The sequence below is a fragment of the Strix uralensis genome, chromosome 17 (assembly GCF_047716275.1).
Source record: "Strix uralensis isolate ZFMK-TIS-50842 chromosome 17, bStrUra1, whole genome shotgun sequence".
Taxonomy (NCBI): Eukaryota; Metazoa; Chordata; class Aves; order Strigiformes; family Strigidae; genus Strix; species Strix uralensis.
In genome coordinates, this window is record NC_133988.1 from 3922576 (window position 1) to 3946385 (window position 23810).

The 23810-nt window shown below is 37.7% G+C and overlaps 1 protein-coding gene across 2 annotated transcripts in view; it reads left to right on the forward strand.

Annotated features, from left to right (window-relative positions):
- Nucleotides 1–23810, forward strand: part of MED13L (mediator complex subunit 13L) — a 201580-nt gene that overhangs the window by 125804 nt on the left and 51966 nt on the right. For both annotated transcript variants that reach the window (XM_074887679.1, XM_074887680.1), the window contains 3 exons: nt 18529–18674; nt 20045–20239; nt 20621–20812. In XM_074887679.1, coding sequence (XP_074743780.1) covers nt 18529–18674; nt 20045–20239; nt 20621–20812 — 533 coding nt within the window. The remainder of the gene's footprint in view (nt 1–18528; nt 18675–20044; nt 20240–20620; nt 20813–23810) is intronic.

Consider the following 23810-nt stretch of genomic DNA (forward strand, 5'->3'; position numbering starts at 1 on the left):
TCATTCTTTCTCTCTTAAGTATATAGTTATTTGGGTTGTGATACACTCAATTTCCAGTCCAGTGATTGTGTAGAGTGACACTGAGACCGTAGCAGTTGCTATGGTAACAGGGTTTAAGTAGTAAAAGTGCAGGTGTGATGTCACTAGGGCAGCATTGCCTCTTTCCCCCTCAAATTGAGAATAGAGTGAAATTACAGATATTTTTAAACAACATTGTGTGACTCCATTCTGTACCGATTTTGTGCAAACAATGACCTCTTAAATTCTGGAATAAAATGCAAGTGTGGACTTAACCTTTTTGCCATTTTTTTGATAAGGACATTTCCACAGGCCAGTTCTGTAATTTCCATGACAGTAAGTTCAGAAAAGTTTTTAAGACCTAGTAAAGGAATTGAGTAGTACCTTTTTGTGCAACGTGTCTGTTGCCATCTGTAAATAATGGTATCTCTGATTCTCAAGACCTGCTGTAACACCTGAAAAGAGTCTCGTTTTACAGTGGAATTTTTTAATAGGTCGCTAAGCATTGACAAAGAAGGCTTGTGTTTTTCTGATAGTTAAATTGGGTGGGTAGCCTGAAGGAAAAAGTGAAATAATTTGCATGTTCTTTACTCCTTTCATTCATTTTCAATCTTAGTATTAGCAACCTATTTCATGCAAAAGACCACACATCATAACCTTCGCTCTGACTTCCCTCTTTGCTCTTTTGCTCACGTGTATTTACGTGTCCTTTTTTCTAGACTAGTTGAATGTATCTCATGCAGTAGTTGATTGTGCTAAAACAAAGGAGCTTGATAAAGGTCTATGTGCAGACAGCTATTTAAGTGTGTGATGGAAGCCTGACATCTCTGTGGGAACAGTGTTAAAATTATGCAGCCTATTGTACTCACATCTTCAAAAACCTTCTCATGTTTCCTGATAGAAATCAGACTGGTGAACAATCCCACCATTTACCAGAATATTTTCAAAAGGAAGCGACTGCCCCCTTCATCGGGTATGTAAACACAATATTGTGAAAACTCTGCCTGTCTTCAGATGCCAGGGGTGAAAAAGGAACAGTTCAGTGTTACTGAGAAATTTCTATTTTCTGCTGTTAGCTCTCTTTCTTTTGGAGCAGAGGGATACCAGGGTAGAACATATGCTATAACTGCTGGGATGTGGTGGATCCAGGCAGCTCAGGGTTGATGGATAGCTCTAGGGAGCAGGCTGAGTACTGGGTGAGGCTGCACATTGCAAAAAATAATTGTCCACACCACAGAGGGAAAGATGTGCCAATACAGAGACCAAACTTTGAAGAGGCAGCAGAGACACTTGCTAATGTTGTGTGAGAATTTCCTGGTAGGGATGATCTTCCTTTCAGTATCTTGGGTTATTTCCAATTGTCTGCTCTTTACAACAGCGCTTGTTCTTTTCCGTGGTAATAAAGAGGCTGGGAAGACTCGCAGGAGTGATTCCTGAACCATTCCAGGAATCCTGAGCTACCGACAAAGAAAAATATTCTTGGGCTGCCTTGCTCATTCTGAGCTCCAGTGAAATAGCAAACCACAACGGTATAAAACATAATGTGTCAGCTGCGGATTGCGGATGTACATCTAAACAAACAAGCTTGCATTCGACAATGTTGTGATAGGTTCTTTCAGAGGGGCTATGTGGATCCGTGGAAGTTGATTCCTTGGTGGTGCAGATTTTTTTTTTATGTCAGAATAGCTTCTAAATAAACTCTGTGTGTGCTTTATACCTGATGAGGCATTGCTTAATATGACCCGCAGAAGGGAGAAGCTTAAAAAATTAAAGGAAAGATGTACAATTTCTTTTCTTTCGGTTCCGTTTTATTAATTATAGTATGAAATGTTTTCTGTAGGCTAGACTGAAAAAACTTGAGTCCTGAAGTTGCAGACTATACTGAGGGATATCAATGTAATTTCAGTCTAACTCATTTCCCTTCTCCCACATTTACTGGTAACACCTGTGGTTTCTGTTTCTGGATTCTTCAGGAATAGGATGGTAATAGCTGTAGCATGGACTTGAGTTTAAATGTTCAGAAATGTTGGCAGGCTGTCAAGTTACCGGGCAGGGGGAGGAGGAACCAGAATTGGGAAGTGGTTATTTATTTTTTCTTCACCCTATAATTCAGTCAAAATTTAACAGTATTTAATTGAAAGCATGAAGAGAATGTTTCTGCCCTTGAGGAAAGTCCTGCCAAATCTCAGTGACCTGTTAGAAATAATGAAGTCTTCGGGGTTTTCAGAAAAGTTTTGTGAACCTTGTGCAATCTGAACACTTCAGAGGTATGTGTAAGTGTGGCTATTTTACCCCGTAATAGCTTGCACGTACAGTTTATGGAGTTCGGCTTTTCCTTTCATTTAGATTCCCTTTCAGCACTTTATCTGGTGAGGCTGGTTTGAAGATCAGGGCAAACTGCAGCTTTTTTCCCTGCACGCTACTTACGTGTGGGTTTGTGTTGTCCACTGAGGCTCAGAATTCCATGTATGTATATCTCTGCACACGGTGCCTGTACACATGCACTAGTAGTGTGCTTTCTGCATGGTAATTAATAGACTAAGCTAGCTCTTAGAGTAATTTCTTCAATTTTGTTTCCATTTTTGGATTGTAGTCGTTTTGAACAGTGTTGTTTCTCACTTGCAAACAAAACACGTGCCAGCACAATAGCTAGCATCTCAGAAGTAGCCTGAAGTTTCAACCATTTCATTTCTCTACGTGGGTGAGAACTCAGCGCAGGATTGATGGTTGCAGCACATTCCTGCCTAAGGAATTGTTTGGACTGGCAGAGGTCCTGAGTCAGCAGTATAGATGGCAATATAGGCCGAGACACAGGCACTGGGTTTAAAGAGATGAAGCCTACTTAGGGTTTGCACAAAGTTCTCATGTGTTTCAGAATGGAGAAATCACTGACTGCTTGTAGTTGGCTCGCTTCTGCATTAGCGCAACTAGAGATTGAAGATGAAATAAATGATGCTGGTTTTCCTTTCTCTGGTGGTCGTTATGTTTCAGAGTGTGCCGGTGTGAACGGGCGCTGTTCACAAGAGCTGTCTATTTGGTTAAGCATACTCTGCAGCACTAGTTGGCGTTTCATAATTGGTATGCCAGGCATTTCTATAAAATACTTCTCACCGCAGAAATGTTTTTGGCGGGGGGGGGCGGGGGGGGAGTGTGGGTTTGGTTTTTTGTTTTTTTGTTTTTTTTTTTTTTTTTTATTTTAGCAGCAGTTTCAACAGAAGCTTGTTCTAATTCAAGGGAAGAACTAAGGAGGAAATAATTTATATTATAACATTACTTGGTGGAACTGAAAACAGGAAATCTTGCATTTAATATGGTAGAAAATTATTTTTTCTTCTCGTGATTTTCTTGAATTGTGTTCTTGGAACATACTTTTTTTAGTTTTCAGATAATTTGTTTATTATATGTCTATGTAAATGTTTAAAATACAACAAATCTCGGGCTAATGTGCAGAAATAATATTTTCCTTTAATTTCTGTTCAGTTGAGCTTCATGTAGTTTCAGGATGTGTTTTTAACTACAGTTTATTTGAAATATTTTTTCTTTTCAAACTTTTTGCTTGACTGAGCAGCTTATAGCAAAGGTGAACTCCTTGGCTCATTTTCAGATTTACCTTTTGTTTAAGTAGAGAAATCCCGTGTTCATTCTGATACCCTTCAGTGTGTTGTTTTGTGGGAAAGTAAGATGTCCTATCCAATTCTAATATGGGTGAGATTGTGAGTGGTTTTAATAGGCCAAAAATGCAATTTAGGGTTTTTTTTTTCTGCTCTTAAGATTGTGTTGCTGGAGTTTACTGGTTTGAGATGATGTCCCATACCTGTTACCCATCTGAGTAATGATTTCCTTGGCTGACAGATCCAGCTCTCCTTTTCTTTGATAGCAAATTATTCTCCTGTACCTCATAAAGAAATGAAGTTACAGTCTTCATAAATTGATATGAAGCAATATAGTGTGACTAAATATGTTAAACTAGGTATGTGTGTTTGGCAAGAAGAAATGAAATCTTGATTACAGGAGAGTAATCCTAGAAGGAAAATGCTTATTACCTGAACCTGGTTATTTCAGAACCTGAAATTTTGGGCTTTCAAGTCAACAAATGAGAGGGTAATCAAGCCATTATCTTCCAGAATTAATTCAGGCTCATTTAGTATTAACTTACGTATACAAAAAACCAGAAGAGCGGAAGACTAAGGCAACACAGAGAAAAGCCTGTAGAACTATATTGAGAGAAGATAGGAGCAGTAGGTAGATGAGGACTAGAAACTAACGGAGATTAAAATAATTATCTGGGACCTGCAATTGTCATTTTAAAAAAAGAAAACATTCAGGATATGATTGGGAGCTGGAGCGCTGGAGAATACAGAGTGAACATGGTTGACTGAATTGTGAGTCTTTAATACTTCATATCCCTGCTAATGTAGTTCTTTCTCTGTTACTGAACATGATTTGTGTGCCACCTGTTTCAACTGCATTCACTCTCCAGGGACATCAAATGGGAGTCGACGTGTAGAAGCTAAATTATTTGGAGAGGATTCAGTGATTGACTTAAATGTAAAGGGATTAATTGGTCTCTAAACTAGTCAATTAAACTGTACTCTGAAAGTGGAAAGATCACAAATGCATGGCAATGAATAAATTAATGCATTTTTCATGGTTTTAGTATTTTCTACATGTTGCTTAATGTTGTTTTGAATCATAAAATTTATTCCATTAATTGTGATCATACTGCATAATGGACACATGTGAAATAATTTTGTGCATCCATCCTTCTAAAGGACAGCTGGTTGCAGGCTTACAGCGTGAATTTAAATGTATATTAATAGGTATTTACAACTTTTGCAGTCTCTTTTACAGACAATATAGCAAAGGATAGCAGATTTTCTCTGACCATGCCATAAAATGAATGGGATTCAGGTCTCTTAAAAATTTGGGTCCATTCTGTGTAACTCATAAAACTTTGTGCTCTTTAATAGAAGTGTGAAAGACATCGTGTACTTAGTCCTTGGTGCTTGAGCAAGGTGTGCAGTGCAAAGAAATGGAGAGACATTTAGATACTTTGTGGTTTGGGGTTTTTTGTGGTGTGGTTTGGGGTTTTTTTTAATTCAATCAAGGTATAGTTGAGGGTGTTTTTTTTCTTTTAGGGGACAAAAAAGACATTAATTTCACAGTAGTGCTGTTCTGCCAAATTTAAGAGTTTAGCTGCAAGTCCTAGGAATATTAAAGCTCTCCTTCAAGATTCGTATCTCTTCATGTTCTGTAATTTAAATGCTGGGTTATTATCATAGATTTATGATCATGTAAAGGTATCAGAAGATTTGGTTTGGGGGAGAAATGAACACAGAGGGAAATCGAGTCTTCGAGCACTCGCAAATCCTGTTTCCAGTTGTCATTTTTAGATTGATCTGAGATGCTCTGAAGTTACCTAACTTACATGTTCTAAGAGCATGGGTGCTTCTTCACTGGAGAGCACCTGATGTTGCTGGCAGTTTAGCTGCCAGAAAAACTAAAAATTGGCTCATACTGGAAAATGGCCACATGGGTTTAATACGTGATGACTTTGGATTTTTTTAACGTGTGAATCTATGACACAAAACTCACGGTATAACGTTTTTACTTTTGCTTTTCCCTTGAGATGCCCATGGTAAGCAGCTGTTTGAAAGCACAAATCAAAACTGCATTAATAGTTTCTAGATTTTGAGGAATAATATTACTCCTCTTTTTTTTCTGTATTGAAGAAAGCAAGTAACCACATTTCTCCCTGTTGACGTACTTGCTTTGTGAATGAAACTGATAAATATAATTTCATCTGCAGTGAACTTAATGACAACAAAGTAAGGGTTTATGTCCCTTCTTTGCCTCCTAGTTTGCTATATTTTTTCAAGAATATCCTTTCTGAATGGCCTTAATCTAATATAATGCTACTTTGGATAATAGCATTCAGCTTTCGAGGGGGTGAAGGGAAGAAGGGTGCATTAACCTACATTAGCAGACAGCAAAAATAAGCGTGTGTTCAGAGGCCTTGCTCAAAGAGGAGTGGCATTTAATATGCTGTGGTTTTATTTTTATAACTTATATGACAAAAGTATGCTATGTATTTGTGGTCTGGTATCTTAACTGTGGTGACAGAGCCTGCGTGTATGTCTGGAGAGCATCTCTGTGACTGAGCGAACAAGTAATTTAAATTGAGATACAGCAAATTAACTGTGGTGTCTATTAACTTGTGAATTACTATTGATTGATATTACCATGCCAGTGCTTCTTAAATTAGTCAAAAAGGAATGAAAAGGAAGACTGCATGCTTTTTAGAAAATTAGGTTCTATTATTATAAGAAACATTTGTCTTTTCTTTTATGAGATCTCACTTTTCATTATTTTTGAGCCCCATTGTTAGGATTTGTGTACAACAATCTTACAATCTTTGAAGAATTTGGACAAAATAATTTTAAAGCTCGCACAACCCCTCCCTGTATTTAAACACACGATGCGAGCAGGAGTGTTTAAGTGGCAGCATCTTATTACCTGCTTCACTTTCTTTCCTCATGCTATTAGCAGTCTGAAAATCATCTTATGTTCATGTATTATTCCCCCTTATACTTTATACCTTCTAGTTCAGGCTGTTGTAGAGTGGTTGACGGCTGGTTTTGTTCTCATATTTTTTTATCTTTTAGGTCCCTCTAGCCTTGTTTGAACAGTGCTGTGGTAATTGTTTCAACTAGGTGTTCCCACACTGAGAACATGTTTTGTTGGTTACTGAAAAACTCAGAGCTATGTTATTTGTACAAAGAGGGCCACATGTATTATATAAACAAATAATGTGGTATTTCTGACTTTGCATATATAATTAAATAGTAGCCCTATAAAAATACGTTTAGTAATGCTTATCTACCTCACAGTATTCTTTCAAGTTACAGGGGTATTGAGAATAGTCATTTCTAACAAATTGCTCTTGAGATCAAAGCCACTTTAAGGCAAAACTGATTATCAAACATGTTAAATTTTTAGCTTTCAGAGCTAATTGTGATATAACTACCAAGATAGAATTTAGGTAATTTGACATTTTGCTATAAAAGAAATTCTTTATTATCCCATGTAAAAAGTCTTCAAAAATGTGCAGTTTTGAATTAGTAGATATAGAGCAAAGATGTGGTGACAAACTGATTTGTGGCTTTGAGTGACTCTGTGCAACAAGGACATAGAAAAGAATTGTCTAACAATTACTAAGGAACTGATAATGACTTGTGGCTTTACTCCTAGAGTAGTATTAATTTATGAAAATGAGCTCCTGATGTAAATTTGGTTTCTCACATACCTGTGTGTGTTGAGCATTCTTTTTTGTTTATAAGCTGAACATGATTACAGCACTAACTTGACTTAACATACAACTGGTGCAATTAGGGTGTAATATTGAAAACTATGCTAACTGAATTTGAAAAAAAGTTCTCTCATTTTCATCATCCAGACTCTACAGACTGACTTGTTCAGTATGTGTCATGTATCAAATGTCAAATCTCTCAACGTTTCCCTCGCCCTTTCCCCCTTTCTCCAGAGGGCCAGGAGGACTCTGCTTGCAAGGGTGCGGGTGGCACGGCTGACTGCCACCGTGGATGCCTGGGATTGGACGTGTCAGTAGCCCACCAATGGCCAGCATGCAACAATTCTAGAGCAGCATGACACAAATATTAATGGAAAGGATGATATTTTTTACCCACTTCATGACTGCTGAAAGCATCTTTATGGGGGGCAAGGGGAGGCTTTAGCTCTATGTGGGTCTGTGACCCACAGATGAATCATTGTGCAACTGTGCCAGTCAGTGATTCTAATAGAGCTCACTTTGTGAGACAAAGTAATTGATAGCTGTATTATCTGTGATAAAATTACCAAGGAAAGCTTAAATTTAAGGAGACCCAGGGTTTAAACTTTGCAATACTGAGCTGTTAAGAAAAGGTCAGTTTATGCCTTAGGCTGAAGAAGTGGAATAGTTGGTTGGCGAACCTCCATCAGTGCTAGTCAGGCTTGTTCTTGAGTTTTAGGTTATTAATATTCAAAAGGATTTCTTTCAGTCCTGATCTGTAGAGCACAACTGCTCATGACAGTTCTGAGGTGATTTTATGCCAGTATGGTATTTAATAAAATGCTAAGACTAACAGCACAAAACCAGGGCTTTTTGGATATACCACATGTAACTTATTCAGGTGCTGTGAATAAGCTATGTGTCACTTCGAATATATGTGCTTATCTGGCTGCATTCCTGTTTTTTAAAGAGTATTAGATCTTCTATGGAAATGAATTTTCCAAAGGAGTCCATTTCAAACGCTGGGTGAAAACACAGCAATTCAGACAGGGAGAGAGAGATGTCAGAAAGGTGATAACAGCAGTGATTGTAGAAGTTTTATATGCAGTTTTTTCCTGTTGTTGGTATTTTGAGTGTGGTAAAGCAAGAAAGATTGCATTCATTCTGACAATTTTCTAGTTAATTATAATTCATTTTGTAGTTATACCAGCTGGTGCTATTGTTTTTAGAATAACTGGTGATACTGGTACAGATATGAGTAAGTTCCTGATTCTTTTTAAGGATGTATATCTGAAGAAGCTGAGAATTCCCTGTGGAAAATGTGTGTTCATTTCAGCATTAACCTGAATGTACCTTTAATAACCTTCATGTTTCTTTTTTTTGGTATGCTTTTATATTTTTTGGTAAAGCCTATATCCTGTATTACAATAGAAATACGGTCACAACTACTTCTGTGTTTCCTAAATAGGGCAGGACGCAGTGTCTTATCACAATGAGTTTATATTCATAATGAATATGACAAACTTGTAGAATCATTTTTTGGTACTGACATTTTAAATAATTCAAAATAGTTGCAGTTCTAAATCAGCGCTGTTCTGAAGTGTAACACAAATGTAAAACAAAAATGCATTCAGTAATCATTAGTGCCTTGAGCTATCCATTGTGGTATAATGCTGACTACATCATTTACCCGCTGCTAAGGGAAGAATATTGGTTGTGATTTCATTGCGGAAATTTTATTTCATAGATCCATGAGACTTTTTTCTTTTTTTGTCATTTTTACCTGGTATTGATTAGATTTAGTAAAAACTGGATTTTATTAAAAAATCATAATTTAGCACATAAAATTTTTAAGTGATCTGAATTTCTGTTAGAGGGAAACTGTTTCTCTGTTTATATAATCTTGTCTGCAGACAGTATATTTTCCAACTCAAAGTACCTTAAATGTTCATAATTTTAAGTATTAGTAGGAAGATGCACATGATCTCCACCTATTTAGTAGTACTGTTCGGATCCCTGTGTTTGATCCGCAGGTGGCATCGTGTTACAGAGATGAGCCACGTCCCATCTGCAGAGCAGGAATCATGTAAAGCTGTTTAGAATGGATTGTGCTTCCAGTCGTGAAGGGTTAACCAAAAAACCCTGCATTGCCATACTCTGATTTTAACTGGTTAATTTTTATATTAGCAGATGTATTGACCAAGCTTTCTTGTGCCATCTGTCATTGTCCTGTATTTCCACATACATGGTATGAAGATGAACATTATCCTTGATCCAGGGCCTGTCAGCCCTCCTTCTCACTCCATGCTGCCTTTGGTATTAACTGATACGAAGAGCAGGATTTGTCCCTGGATATAGAGAAAAGAAATATGTAGCAGTAGTCATGGCAGCCTGCTGCCTAATTAAATTATTCAGGGATGTTGTGTTATTTTGGATTATTTCTTTAGTAACTAACAGTCTAGGAATTACTTCAGTTCATCTTAAAAATAATGAGAAGCAAATTTTAGATCTGAGCAGCATATATTGACAAGCCACATTATATACACATGTGCAGTTAGTAATCAATAAATTTCCATGTTCAACATGCAACACTTAATACAGAAAAATAAGGTTTTTATTGTGAATATTTATGGGAGATTTTCACCTATTATGGTGTAGTATTTCATGGAGGATTGCAGGAATAAAACTGCTGCTTCAGTTGTACATGGAAGAAAATCTCACAATGCCAGTAGGCTGGAGGAGCTACTTACACATTTTGCATAATCCATTAATAAAAACCAAACTAAATATTAAACACTGCTTTAAGATATTGTAAAAAGATGCTTATTTCTTTACAGGTGTAGGTTTCAGGGAAATAATGAGATGGCTGTTTCTGTAGACCGTGTTCCTCCCTGCAGAAGTCGTGTGGCAAAAGCCAGGTGATCTTCTTCCTAAAGTGAAAACTTCTCTCCTACTAAGCTTGAGCACTGTCACAGTACAATTTACTTACAGCGTGTAAGCCCTGTTAGTTGTTCTGTATATAGCCCAGTCCATCTTTATTAAGGTCATTAAAAAAAACAAACATGGAACTGTCTTAATCTAGGACATTGTAAACAGCCAGCGCAGAAAATGCAGAGCAGTTTGTACTGTGTTCATAGTAAAGGTTATGTACGTTGTACGTGACCTCTCCTGCAGCAAAGACTTGAAGTAGATCTTACACGCAGAGAGACTACAGTATAATTACTCCTCAAAATGTTAGTAGATGTGATGTGCAGCAGTTTCCTCTTGACTTCTTGGAGGTGTTCATACTGCTGTTAGCCCTGTCATGCTGCAGACTGACGTATCCATTTGAAGTATAAACTCCAGTATCCCCCCAGGCTAGCAGGTCATCTTGTGCATACATTTATGCAGAGAAAAGAATAGAAGGTTGTTAGAGATGGGATCAGGGAGAGAGTCTCGATAGTGAGGCATATATTAGCCTTGGCAAGAGGTTTTGTTGGTGACAACTGAGGAAGTGTTGAGATAATAAGTCTGTAACACAGAAAGTGTTTAGATAACGTTATCTAAATGCTTGCTGCATTGTGAAACTGTTATCTTAGTACTTTACTCCACCACTGGAAAAACACTAAAGGTAATTAATATTTATACCAAGTTTCTGTGTGTGCATCTCATACATTTACAAAAAAAAAAAATCCAACAGAATATGTGAGACAACATACTGACTTATAAAATACAATCATTAAAAGACCTGGGTAGTTCTGGGAACTGGTGTTCTCTTCCCCCCTCTTTTGGGGGGTGAGGTGGCAGGGGATGGAAAGAGAGAAAAAGCGACAGCAAAAGAGAGGAAAGGAATAATTGTCAAAGCAATATGATTTATTCTGCAACTTGGTCTCCTGTATTCATATTCTCTGCCATACAAAAATTTGTGACTTTGGGCAGAAAGGGCTATAGAAACACGGACTGTTTTTCCTGTGTAATCAGGTTTCTCCCGGTATCGGTTTCCCTTGTTCATGAGACAACAGCGTGTCACGTGAAGAAAAGATGTTTCACATCCTGCGATATAGTGAAATGGCTGCAACACGTGGTTTCAGCTGGGTCTTTATTAGCCTCCAAACAAGCTCTGGCTGAAGGGACTGCTGCAGTTTGGTGCCACAACCCTCTCTTCAGTTCTGACACACAGCATATGTTGGATGCAGCTGGGCAGCAAGTCTTCAATCACCAGTGGTTAATGTAGGGAGTTACAGAGCACGAAAATAGGCTCTAGGTTGCTGTTTCACATATTTGAGTATGGGCCTGCGTCTGAGGCCATAGCATGGAGAAATCAACTGTGTGTTTCATGCCTAGTACAGAAATGTGGTCAGCTTTGTGCTGCCTACCATTTGTTGGAAGGCTGTTGTATCCAGAAAACTCTGGAATTGTCTTATGTCTGGAAATGCTTTCCTTTTTTGTTTAGTTGTGGTTTCTGCAAAAACTGTTACTAATTATGTCAGGTTTCTTGAATGTATACTGTGAACTACTGCAGTTGTACTTCTGAATAACTTTGTCTTATTTCAGCTTGGGCACGTTCAGCTCTCTGGTAGGCAGGAAGTATATTATGGGTTTCTTGCAAGCCTGAGAAATGCCACATAAATGTTTTGTGCCTCAGACTGTGTCTACACTACTTATTAGCCCAGACGGGTCATGATCTCAAGAACTGCCGTGTATCATCCAGACTGCTTTACTGTTGCAGGCTCCCTACTTGGCTTTGAGCAATGGCAGTTAGCACTCTTCCAGGGCAATGCCAGCAGAGGTTCTGGGGACAGCACAGCCAAGGACCATCTCCAGTAAATCAGTGTGGACAATGCCTCCCTTTGGGGATGAAGAGGTTTTACCATATGAACATGCTATTTCCCCTAAGGGCCAGAAAAATGTGTCCTGGCCTTTTTTATTTGCCACTGTTGATGAAGTTGCAGTTCCAGGTTGTCTTCTGCTCTCTTGGTGTACATGAAGCAGCTTTCTCTGCTAACACAGCTGCCTGGCAGGTCCCTGTAGCCCCTAAACTGGACCACTGTGTGTCCTAGAGAAATGTACTGGAGATCTGGGTGCTATGAGAGTACATCATTTCTCTCATTTAAAGAGAATGCATAGGCCACTATGCTTTGGAACAGAAGGGCTGACTTCTCTAAAGTCAAAGCAGAAGGCCTTTCTTCTCTCTTCCCATTACATTCAGTCTGTGGTGGTTGTGGAAGCTTATTCAAATTCAAACTTCACTGAGGATATTTATTTCCAGATTATTTAAAAAGAGGTAATTTTCATACCGGGCTATTAATCTACTTTCACCTGCTCGAGAGTGTTGTTGACTGTAGGTGTGTCCAGGTGCTGCCATCTCCTATCTCCTGTCCAGGCCATCACCGTGACCTGGCAATAACTGTCCTGTTACTTTAGACAAATTTAAAGGAAATTATTTTATTATGTTCTGACTTACTTTTATGTTCCAAACCTGTGCAGAGCCTTTTCACGCCCTATTTTTTATAGTCCACATCGAACAAGTGAGTAGTCTCATTGGTACGACCGTCCCTTTTCCTAATGCACGTGGAGTACTGCTGCCTCTTTTCTGAGATCAGACTTGATAAAGCTGTTTTGGGGTAACTGTGAGTTGAGGGCTTTCAGATCCCAACCCTAATTTTGAGGGGAATTAGAACAGCAATACAATTTATTGATCATAAAATGTAATTAATTGTACACAGTCAGTGGCTTTATAGACAATTGCTGATAAACTAATGGAGATGGACAAGAGATTGCCAGCAGCCTGGTGGCAGGGAAAGGGAGCTCAAGCTCAACTGTAGAGAAATAAGTATTAAAAAAATTCTCATCCTTGGAATTGTTCTAAAAACAGGACTAATGTTTACAAATACTGATTCTCAAATTTTCACTACATTCTTCTGAGTGACCGTTAGTGTCAGTATTGTCATCTGTTTCCCATTGCACTTTCTGGGTGTGTAAGTAGGTTGTGGTGTTTGGGACGAAACCCAGCTTAGAAACTGTGTGCTGCACAGCAGCCAGTGCTTTTCAAAATATAAAAGCACTTTTCAGTGAACTATTTCAAATCATTAAAATAATACTGATAAAATTCATATCATAAAACTGTTTTTGGAATATCCCTCTAATAAGGAAAAATAAGGTGATGTTCTTTTAAGGTTTTTTTGATAGATTCTTCTTGGTGCCTCCCCCCGATCCCAAAGTAATTGTTATTGGCATTTTTTAATTATTATTTCCCTGAAGTAATTGATTTCCACATTTGTCATCCAAAATGAGGTATTTTGAAATATGAGGTACAGTTTGACTTCGCACACAGACGTACATTGAGTACATACATTAAAAGCTCAGTTATAAATTGCAATAGCTTGATCTTTTCTTCATCGAGATTATTTCTATGGAAGTAATCTCTTTAAAGTTTGAATGCAGACTAGCACAGTTTCCATTGGGTATTTTTATAAACCTACTAACAAATGGAAAAAATATGTAAATCCATCAGATATTCTCCTTTCTCTGCCAATGTTGTGTAGTGTAAACATGGTCATGTTTTCATAATCCTCATCTGATTTTTATACACAAGTAAATTTAATGTCGTGTTATTTCCTTTAAGTCATTCGTAGTAACTGAGGGATTTGGCATTCATAAAGATTATGGGAGGTCCTAAATATTACACTGACAAGGTGTTCAGCTACATTTTTAGGTATCTCAAAGGTTATTTAAGGTAATGAAGATCCCAGGGGAAACATCGGAAAGACAGTTGATGTCAGTTGCAGGTGATTAGGTACCAAATTGAAGGTTTGATTAATGTAAGTACTCTTTATTAGAAGACTTTTCTGTGTTATGGAGGAAGAAGAATACCTGCAATACTTAGGAGAAGGACATAGATCTTTTCTTTTGTTACAAAAGATTATTTGACATCGCTGTCTCTTCTTTGGGGCTTTTCCTTATCAATTTCCTTGCTCATAAAAGGGAGGGATCTAAACACCAAGAACAGATTCAAAATAAAATTAAGGGAACTGGCATAAAACATTTGTCACTGTGTAATTGGGGAGTGATTTTTTTCATTTGTTTTCTTTGTGTTTCTATTAATAGCAGCTTTTTATTTAAACATTAATTTTAGCACGTAAGTCTTTCTCAGTGAATATAGTGGAAATATTCTTGAAAGTATATGCTCAAGTGTTCTGCTGGCTCAAGACCAGAGGGCTCAGCATTTTTCAGACCTCAGCATTAATGCAGCTGTAGTTGGAAATAACATATATTCTATATATGTTCTATATCTTCTGTTTGGGAAGATGACATCCTAACTGAGGCAGCCATCAGTCACAGGAAAGAAAGGTTTCTGAAAAGGTACCTGTAAAAAGGAGACAATTCCTGCGTAGTGTGATGAGAATCACGTTCGAGATTTGCATTCTTTTTAAATGTTTCTAATTTTTATAGAATAGCATGAAAAGAGTAGGTCTTACTTAAGTTTGTGCTGAAATTTCCTGATGGAAAACTGCTGCAGCTACCACTGTCTCTGGTGGCACTGTTTGTTTGCCTGAAAAAAAACCAAGGAAAGGATGAAATTAAAAACCTCAAACCCTAAATGGTAGGTAGTGAATTAATCCATCTGAAGTATATTTCATACTAAGTTTGTGGGTACGTGGCTAAGCATTTTCACTTTATACTACACCCAAGGCATAAATAATTTTAAATGCCTCCAACTTTTTTTTTTAAAGAAGCGTTAGATGCTTCAGTCCGATTCAGGTTTCTGATTTGGGACTTCTTCTAGGGAAAAAGCACGTTGTACTCCCCTGATAAGGATCAGGAATGTCTGGTGGCTTGCTCAGGATGGTCACCTTGCTTCCACCCTTTCACCTACAGAGACTTTGTCCCTTCTCCCTTTCCTCAGGGTAGCAGTACAGGCTCAAAAACATGATTCTGAAACTAGTTTTGTTCCTTGTGTAATTCATTAATCCATGCAAAGTAAATGTATGCTGCAGCTATTCAAAATTGGTAGTATTTTTATTATTGTACTTGTTCTGAACAGGTATAAACTGACAGCTCAAGGGATTCCAACAGACTGTAGAGGAAAGAGTTTGGAAGCCGTTTCACATGCCTCTCTGGTGGTTTCTGATATTTTGAATGTCAGAGAGATAAGAAAGAGTACAGAAATGAGGAAGTTTAATAACCTGGAGAGATAGTAGAGTGGATTCTCAGAAGCCTGTCAGCTTCAGTTTTTGAACTAGGTTGAAATAAATTTAAATAAAATAAAATCAGTGAACATAGTGCTGAATGTTTTTAGAAACTCTAGTCTGATCTGCATTTTGTCTTTAGCTTTTTTATGGTGCCTTTGTTAGGACAAAGAGTAGTAGATCTGTTAAGAAAACTGGATGTTGATAAAACACTGTTGGAAGACTCTAGTGAGGACCTGAACAATTCATGTATTTTAGAACTTCAGTTTGAAGTATGTAGGTCTTGATGTATACTGTAGAGCTATAGCTGAATGGTTATTAAAAAGTAAAGCCTTAATGCTCAGTCTGCTGCTGAAGGCTGACTGTTTTTAGCTTGGTAAGTTTTCTTCTACTTGAATTTTATTCAGAGGTCTGTCTCACATTTGTAGCGAGAGTGATTTCTGCAGCTTGGTATTTATGGAATTGTGTGAAATGTACTAAAGACGGGAATGTCAGGAGGCTGGGATGTACATGCCTGAGTGGGGTACATCACAGGGTGTGCTGACGCTATTTTCTGGAAATAAAATTCATATTTGTTACTAAAGTAAACATTTTACTCGGAATCTGCCAGAAGCTTATTAGGAGTGTAGGAAGTCCCTAGGCCTTGATCTTTATTATTTTTTGGTCTTGAAAGCTAGGCTCATAGCAATGACTCTGGCACCAGGGGGAGCATAAAATCTCTGTAACTGTTTCTTCTCTTGCAAAGCCCTGTAAGATCCCCCCCAAGGAGGAAGGCCTAAGGAAGGGAGCAGGAAAGAAAGCTTAACGCTGGGTGTGCACAGGCCAGCTGGAGGCTTACTTGCTCGGCAGAGAGTGCTTCGTACCAGAAGGACTTGTTAGCTGTGCTCTGAAGAAAAGGGATCCTTGAGCGACTGAGATTTCTATAGCTGAGCATGATTTACTTTGGCTCCAGTGCTAGATATGATCCATCTTTCACTGATGGAAGTATTAATTGCTGGTCATGAGTAGTAATATTCATTACTATTATTCTTTAATCTGTCATACTTGCAGGAAAGTAAAATGGGCTAATACTGTATTTGTATATCCTTTTTCCTGTAATTAATTGTATACACTTTTAGTCCGAGGCTATTTAATTTTTTGAACTTAATGACTAATTTTGATATTAGCTGATTCTCAGTTGAAAAAGTTAGTGGCACGCATTCCCTTCCCTGAAAAAACAAATGAGTCTTTTGTCTTTCAAACTCTGATTTTGTCTATTTCTTATTCTCACAGTGTTTATAGATAGTTGTGAATGTTGCATAAGATTGCACATGATCTGTTAATGCCAGACCACTTTGCAAGAGACTTGAAAGAGTCCCTGTGTGGTCCCAGAAGGCTATTTTTTTTTTCTTCAGTTCAATAGAAGACAAGCAAGACTTTCACAGTCAAACACTGTAGGAAGCTTGCAGAACCAGGAGGATTTCTGTGTAATATCCTAAAGACAGGAGTTAAAAATGACTACTTTACAAATAGCTTTGCTCTCTGCTTTAGAAAGGCTGACCTGCTGCATGCCGAACTCTTTGCAGAGATTATCCCTGCTTGATCTTAGACCATATTTCTCATTATTTTTTATTTATTAAGACCTTTCTTATATTAAGGACTCTCATCCTATGTAAGGAAACTAATGGGTTTTGATTAAATAATTGGGCTTTGCTTTTATTTTTGTAATTCTTGTATGTCCATTGTTCAATTATTTTTTTTTTTTAACATGAATTGATTTGTTTTTCTTCCTGGGGTGAGATAGCTGGGTAGAAATACATGGAATCTATGATCTAATTTGTCCCATGTCCCATTTCCTCCCCCCAACTAATGATCAATTTACTTCTGCAACACTGATGAATAGTGAAATTTGTTTCCCTTGTGAAAATGGAAATCTAATGAAACCTATTTCATGGAATTGAATTGTCGCTACAAAGTACTTCTGAATAAAGGATGATAACACCACGGAAGTTTAGTTGTTATCTAGTGTTTAAGGAACCTTTTCTCTCCAGACTTTTCTCAGCTGACCATTTTCTTTGGGTTTTTTGTGGTGGTATTTGAGGTTCAGAGAAGAGTAACTTCTAGTACAGGACGGAAAGTTGTTCTAAACGATGTGTAGAATCATTCTGAGATTTAGTGAGATTAAAACAACTTCCTGTTCTAGACTATCAGTGCCTTGGTTTAAAAATAGCTGACATAGAGCGGTTAGTTGACGTAAATACTATAGTGAAATTGTTATAGTTGCCTGTGTTATTTCTTTTTGGTGAAGGTAGTTAAGAGCTGTCTTAAAATACTGGTTACATTATGGCTGGCGCAGTGCCAAAGCCAACAGCTAGAAAACTATGCACAGCTATTGTACAGGACTGAAAAAATACTGCATAATTACCACTTCAGCTCTGTAAATTTTTAGTTGATTAAAATGATGATAAAAAGCATGAAATGTGTTTTGTTTTGGTTTTTCTTGTGGCTTTGTGGCAAGGAATATTTAAGCAAATAGTTCTCTATGATGGGAGGTCATTCTATGGGTAGAATAAAGTGGGAATATTTTGAATACCGTTCATTTCAAATTAAGTTTAATTGTCAGTGGCAAATCCATGGTTTGTCTTAGACCATTGTCAACTTCTTGTAACATTCACATGCTTTTATTTTCTTTAATGGAGATGCTCACGAGGTGTTAGACAAACATCTTTCCTATTCCTCTTTTATTCCTTTTCTTCTAGAGCCCATTGCAGAGTGAATTTTGAAGAATTTCTGAAGACCCCTATTTTTACTACTTGAATCCTGGTTAAAATCCCACTTGTTTGTAATGGTCTTATTAATTGAAACAAGCTGGAAAACAGATCTTTGAGAGAGTTGCCAACATTGTCATTCTGTCATATATGGTTATCAGTCAGTCAATGAACCTGTATTCAGTAGCCACAAGTGACAAAACAGAAGAGTACATATTTGACCTCTAAGACTATGGAATCACTACCTCCTGTGAGTTCATTAACATGCCAATAAATCTGTTTCTTGTTTGTCTCGCCCCTCCTCCAGTGAACATTTGTCGTGTGCCTTCACATTCTTTCTTCACGGGGAAAGCAATGTGTGCACAAGTGTGGAGATTGCTCAACACCAGCCAATCTACCTGATCAACGAAGAGCATATCCATATGGCCCAGTGCTCACCATCACCGTTCCAAGGTAAGTCCAGCTGGATTTGGAACTTTGTGTGACAGGGACTTCGCTCCTGGTGATGTTATCTTCAGAGGTGAATAAAGTAAGATTAAGTAACTCTTCAAAGGGGTTAAATTTCTGTTCAGGAAGTTGTGGATGTAAGGGAAGATGTTGTTAGGACTTCAACACTATAGTCAGCCATAAATGGTATGGGAATTTTCCAGAGCTTTGTATTCATTAACATTGTTTTTTAAAGGTATGTGCATATAGTAAATAAAACAAATTAATCATTTTTGTTTAAAAAGACTTATTATTTAAGAGAGTGAGTGCACTGATTAGATTTTCTTTCATAGTGTCTAGGTCAGTGGGCTCAAATCTGTAACTTCAGTGCTACATGAATGCAAATACTGAGCTTATCTAACTTGGGAGTACTTCTCATTCATAGATTGTCAACTATTTTGTTTTTTTTTTTCTTTAAAAGGTATGTGTCTGAAAATGTATCAGAAACAATTAAAAAATCAAAGTATCTGTGACTGTTTGCCGTTGTAAAAGCTTAGGGTTTTACAGAATTAACTTAATGGCTCATGAAATTCATGATGCAATAGCGCTGCAATGCTCTACATCAAAAAAAATTTAAGAATATTTGAGTCATTGAGTTATACTGTCTTTACTACAGTCTAAAATTATAATTTCAAAGCAATTAAAGCAAGACATCTTTATAAAATTAAATATACAGTAAACAAACACCCAGAGACTTACCAAATGAGCTTTTATAGAGATGTTAAATTATAGAAGCTTTATTGAAAAACGTTTTGTTTCTAAATGTGACGTTTTGACAGAGGCTCAGACACTTAAATCATAGAAGGTTTTATTTCAGTGAGCTGTATTCCTGACTCTCAAATCAAATATGAGTGCAAGGAAAATTGAGTGTGAATGGAAATACTTGTTGTTGAGCAGCTAGTTCTCCTTATTTGTCATCGGCTGTAGTCTTCTTCATATATTGTTACCTCTACCCTTTTTAATGCTGAGAAGTCTCTAGTACCATATGTTCCTGGTAAAAACGCTATTGTTGAATATCTGTCCTCTGTTACTTCCATGTATGGTCATCCCTTTGCCATAGTGAGTGCTGTTTCAGTATGCTTAGATTAGTTCACTGTGGAAATTATTAAACTGAACTGTAAAAGGTCCATTTTTGGGTCAGTAGGGATGGCTGTACAGGAAGCTGGTGCAGTGTAACGTAGCTTTAAATTCACACCCTCACCTGATTTTGCAGTAGCTTTCCCCTGAAGACAGATCCTTAAATCAGCATGCAGATGGAACAGTGACTCCAGCCAGAGACTGGCTGCTGCCTAGTTGAAATATAAATACTGTAGGGACTGTTGTTTCTTACTTTGCAGTTTTGGTGAGCCCTTACGGTTTAAATGGTACACTCACGGGCCAGTCCTATAAGATGTCAGACCCAGCAACTCGTAAACTGATGGAGGAATGGCAGTACTTTTACCCTATGGTGCTGAAGAAAAAAGAAGGCATGAAAGAGGAAGAAGAGTTGGGATATGACAATGATTTCCCTGTGGCAGTTGAAGTCATTGTTGGTAAGTTTCAGTATTCTGCCTGAAGGATTATTTTCCTCCACATGATTTAAAAAAAACCCCTAATTAATCAGAAACAGCCATTATAATTTTCCTATCTTCTCTTGTAGCTCTCTTGACACTGGAACATCTGACTAGTTATCTTGCCTCAAGCTTCTGTACTCCCTGTATCCCACATGCTATTATTCACAGTATCAAGCTACTTGTTTCAGCTCTGTACTGGTTATGGAGGGTTAGATGTATGTTAGTATGTGAAATTCCTTTGCTCTTTATATTTCGGATAGTAAGTTTTGTCTAATTGACATTGAAAACGAGTTGAAGTAGCTAGGGTTGCTGAATACTGTCAGGTATTTTTACGACTTTTATTCTTCCATTTCTTTGTAGGTGGTGTAAGGATGGTATATCCTTCAGCCTTTGTTCTCATCTCCCAGAGTGACATCCCCATGTCACAGAACACTGCCAATACTGGAGGCCATATAAATGTGGGACAGCAGGGGCTTGGAAGCGTGAAAGATCCTGCTAGTACCTGTGGGATGCCACTCACTCCACCCACTTCTCCAGAGCAGGCCGTTATGGGTAAGCAATAAACTTGGGAGGCTGGAGTCAGTCTTTCATTTTTGCATAGCTCATGATAAGTGAGGATATTTATGTGAACAGTAACAGATTAAAGACAGGGAATAGACTGAAAGTTAGGAGAAGACTTTTTCTGTAGGTCTGTGGTAAATGAAAGCCAGTGCTTTAAACACCCTGAAGAATACACATCTTTAAACAAAACCTTGTGAATTCAGTTAAGCTCTGTTTTCTGTAACTGCGTTATCTTTGTGCAGTAGTGCAAATGCCTGAGGGACTAGATTCTGACCGGGTTTTAGACAGATTTTACCAGTGTTTATGAAGTGTTTATGTTTGTTTTCTTGTGTTGGGATGGGAGGAGGGTGTTGATTCATTGTGGTACAAGAGTACAGTGAATGTACAAGAATGTGTAGCTCTTTTTGTAAAGAGCTAGAAATACAGCACTTAACTAAGCATTCGTGTTGGTATAATAAACATTTGCAAATGCTAGCTACTCTTTTTGCCCAGCACAGTTGGGTTTTAATTAAGGGCCATTCAAAAGAAACACGTAAGTCTCTGGGACTGGTAAGAAGGAGCTGGGCTTCCCACATAAGGTCTGACATAGGCTCACATCACATGCAGGTGGCAAACAGAATGCTGCATATTTGTGAGTTATGTGTTGTGTCTGGCTAGAGTATGCCCCTTTCAAGTGTTTGGATCCATACTAGTTCTAATCTCAGAAGCCATCCAAATGTTTGGTATGTGTGGTACTAGATCCTCAGTATCTTGCTTCATTGAAATGAATGTGTATATCCTGTTGCTTCTCAGAAATGAAAATAAATATCTATAACCTGTCATCATCTGGAATACAGACAAGACCTTAAGATTAGTTGCTGGTAGTGTGATTATCCTGTAAAAAATTCAGAACTGTGATTTCAAATGAGAACTAAGGAACAGAGGAGTCAAATGTCTGTTTGAGTGCAATCTTCTAAGATATGTAAAGTAAAAAAAAACCCCAAACCTCATATAGAAAAAAGAAATTCAGTGATTTATTTCTTCCCCCCCCCTCAAATAATGCTTCGAAGGCATGTTTACAACTGATTATTTTTTTTCTGTGTAGTTTGTCTTCTGAACTTGCTCTTTACAGACTTGCCAGTTCTTAACAGAGTTACAAGATAGTTGACGTAGGAAGGGACCCCCGGAGATGATTTTATCCAACCCTTCTGCTCAAAGCAGGGTCAGGTACAGCAGGTTGCTCAAGACATTGTCCAGTCAGGTTTTGAATATCTCCAAGGTCAGAGGCTCCACAACCTCTCTGGGCAACCTGTTCCAATGGCTGAGCACCTTCACAGCAAAAAGTACTTATGTTTAAAGGGAATTTCCTGTATTTCAATTTATGTCCATCTCCTCTTAGCCTTTCACTTGGATACCACTGGTTATATCCTCTCTGTTCTCCCTGTCAGGTATCTGTATACATTGATAAGGTTCCTCCCCCAGCTTTCTCAGCCTCTCCTTGTAACCTTCATTAATAATAATTTCACAAGTACTGGCATGTTTTGTCCTTTGCAAATGACTATTATTTGGAATTGAGTTCTCAGTTCACAAAAGATTCTCTGAGTTGAGTCACATTAGCAAAATCATTAGAGACCACTCGCCACTGGGCAACCTTCTCCTGCTTGAACTTGTACTTTTTTTGAACTTGTTGGTTAGTGCTTACCAAACTTCACAGAGCAATAGAAGTGTTGAAGACATGAAGTTCCTACAGGTTTCTGTGAGACTGTGCAGCCATATGGGGACAAAGAAGTCTTGTTATAGCGTAACTGAGGTCCAGGGAGCTACCAAGCTAGTTTAGCCTTCATTAGATAGTTCTGTCACACCAAGAGGATCAATCTTGATGCAAAGCCAAAGAAAACTAATCATCATTGGCTTCATTGCCAGGGAAGTACTCGTCTGGATTCACTTGTCCATGAACAGTGCCTGTATATGAAGACAATCAAAGTATTTAGTATTTACTGCTAATAGTATAGAATGTGAGATTTAAATTAATTTTGAATAGTGTTTTTCAAGGCAACTGATAGTTAAAACAAGCAAAAAACTTATTAGTAACTAACCTGAAGCAAGACATCTAAATAATAATTGACATTGAATTATTGATGCATATTTTAGTGTGCTATTGTATTTTTAAATTTTTCAGATCCCTGTTAAACTTTTACAATATCACAAAGGGATTCTACTTTAGAATATTTATAAACTATTAATATCTAAAAAGTGTTCATACTGTCCAATCTGGCATCACAGTTTCTGTTTGATGTCTGCTATTGTTTGAGGGCAATACGAAATTGTATCAGAGGGGTGCCTCTCCAGTGAACAATGAAAGGATTCCTTTATATTATATCATACACCGTTTTAAAAGACCTTGAAAAATGAGAGAAATGGATTGGAAAAATATGTCATGCAGTTCAGTAAATGGGATACATAAACTGGATTAGTCTGAAGCACGTAAATAATACTTCAGTTCTGCCCCATACTAGTGAAAATGTGGATGTAGTACCTTGTCCAGTTTTGAACACTTAAAGATGTGGACAAATTGGATGGAGTCCAGAAAAGTGCAGTGAGAGTGATTATAGATTTTGCAAACAGGACCTACAGGAAAAGATGGAAAGAATTGAGGTTGTTTAGTCTAGAGAAGAGAAATTTGAAGGAGAGACGGTGTAACAGTCTTCAGAGACATAAAAGGAGAAAAAGAATAATCTTTTCTCTGCAACCAGTATGTAATGAACCTAAACTGGAGCAAAGCAAAACTAGGTTAAACATGAGGAAAAACTTTCTCTGAGGAAGGATAAAGAAGTGTTGGAATAAATTGGCTGGTGGGAAGCTACATGATTTCCATTAGCAGAGAGGTGGGTGGGTGGGAGTTTTGGGGGTTTTGTTGGGGGGGGGTTGTTTGTTTGGTTTTAAAGAACAGGTTAGTCAAATGTGTTGATCCGGCTTTGATGCAGGGGATGGGCTAGATGATCTCTCCAAG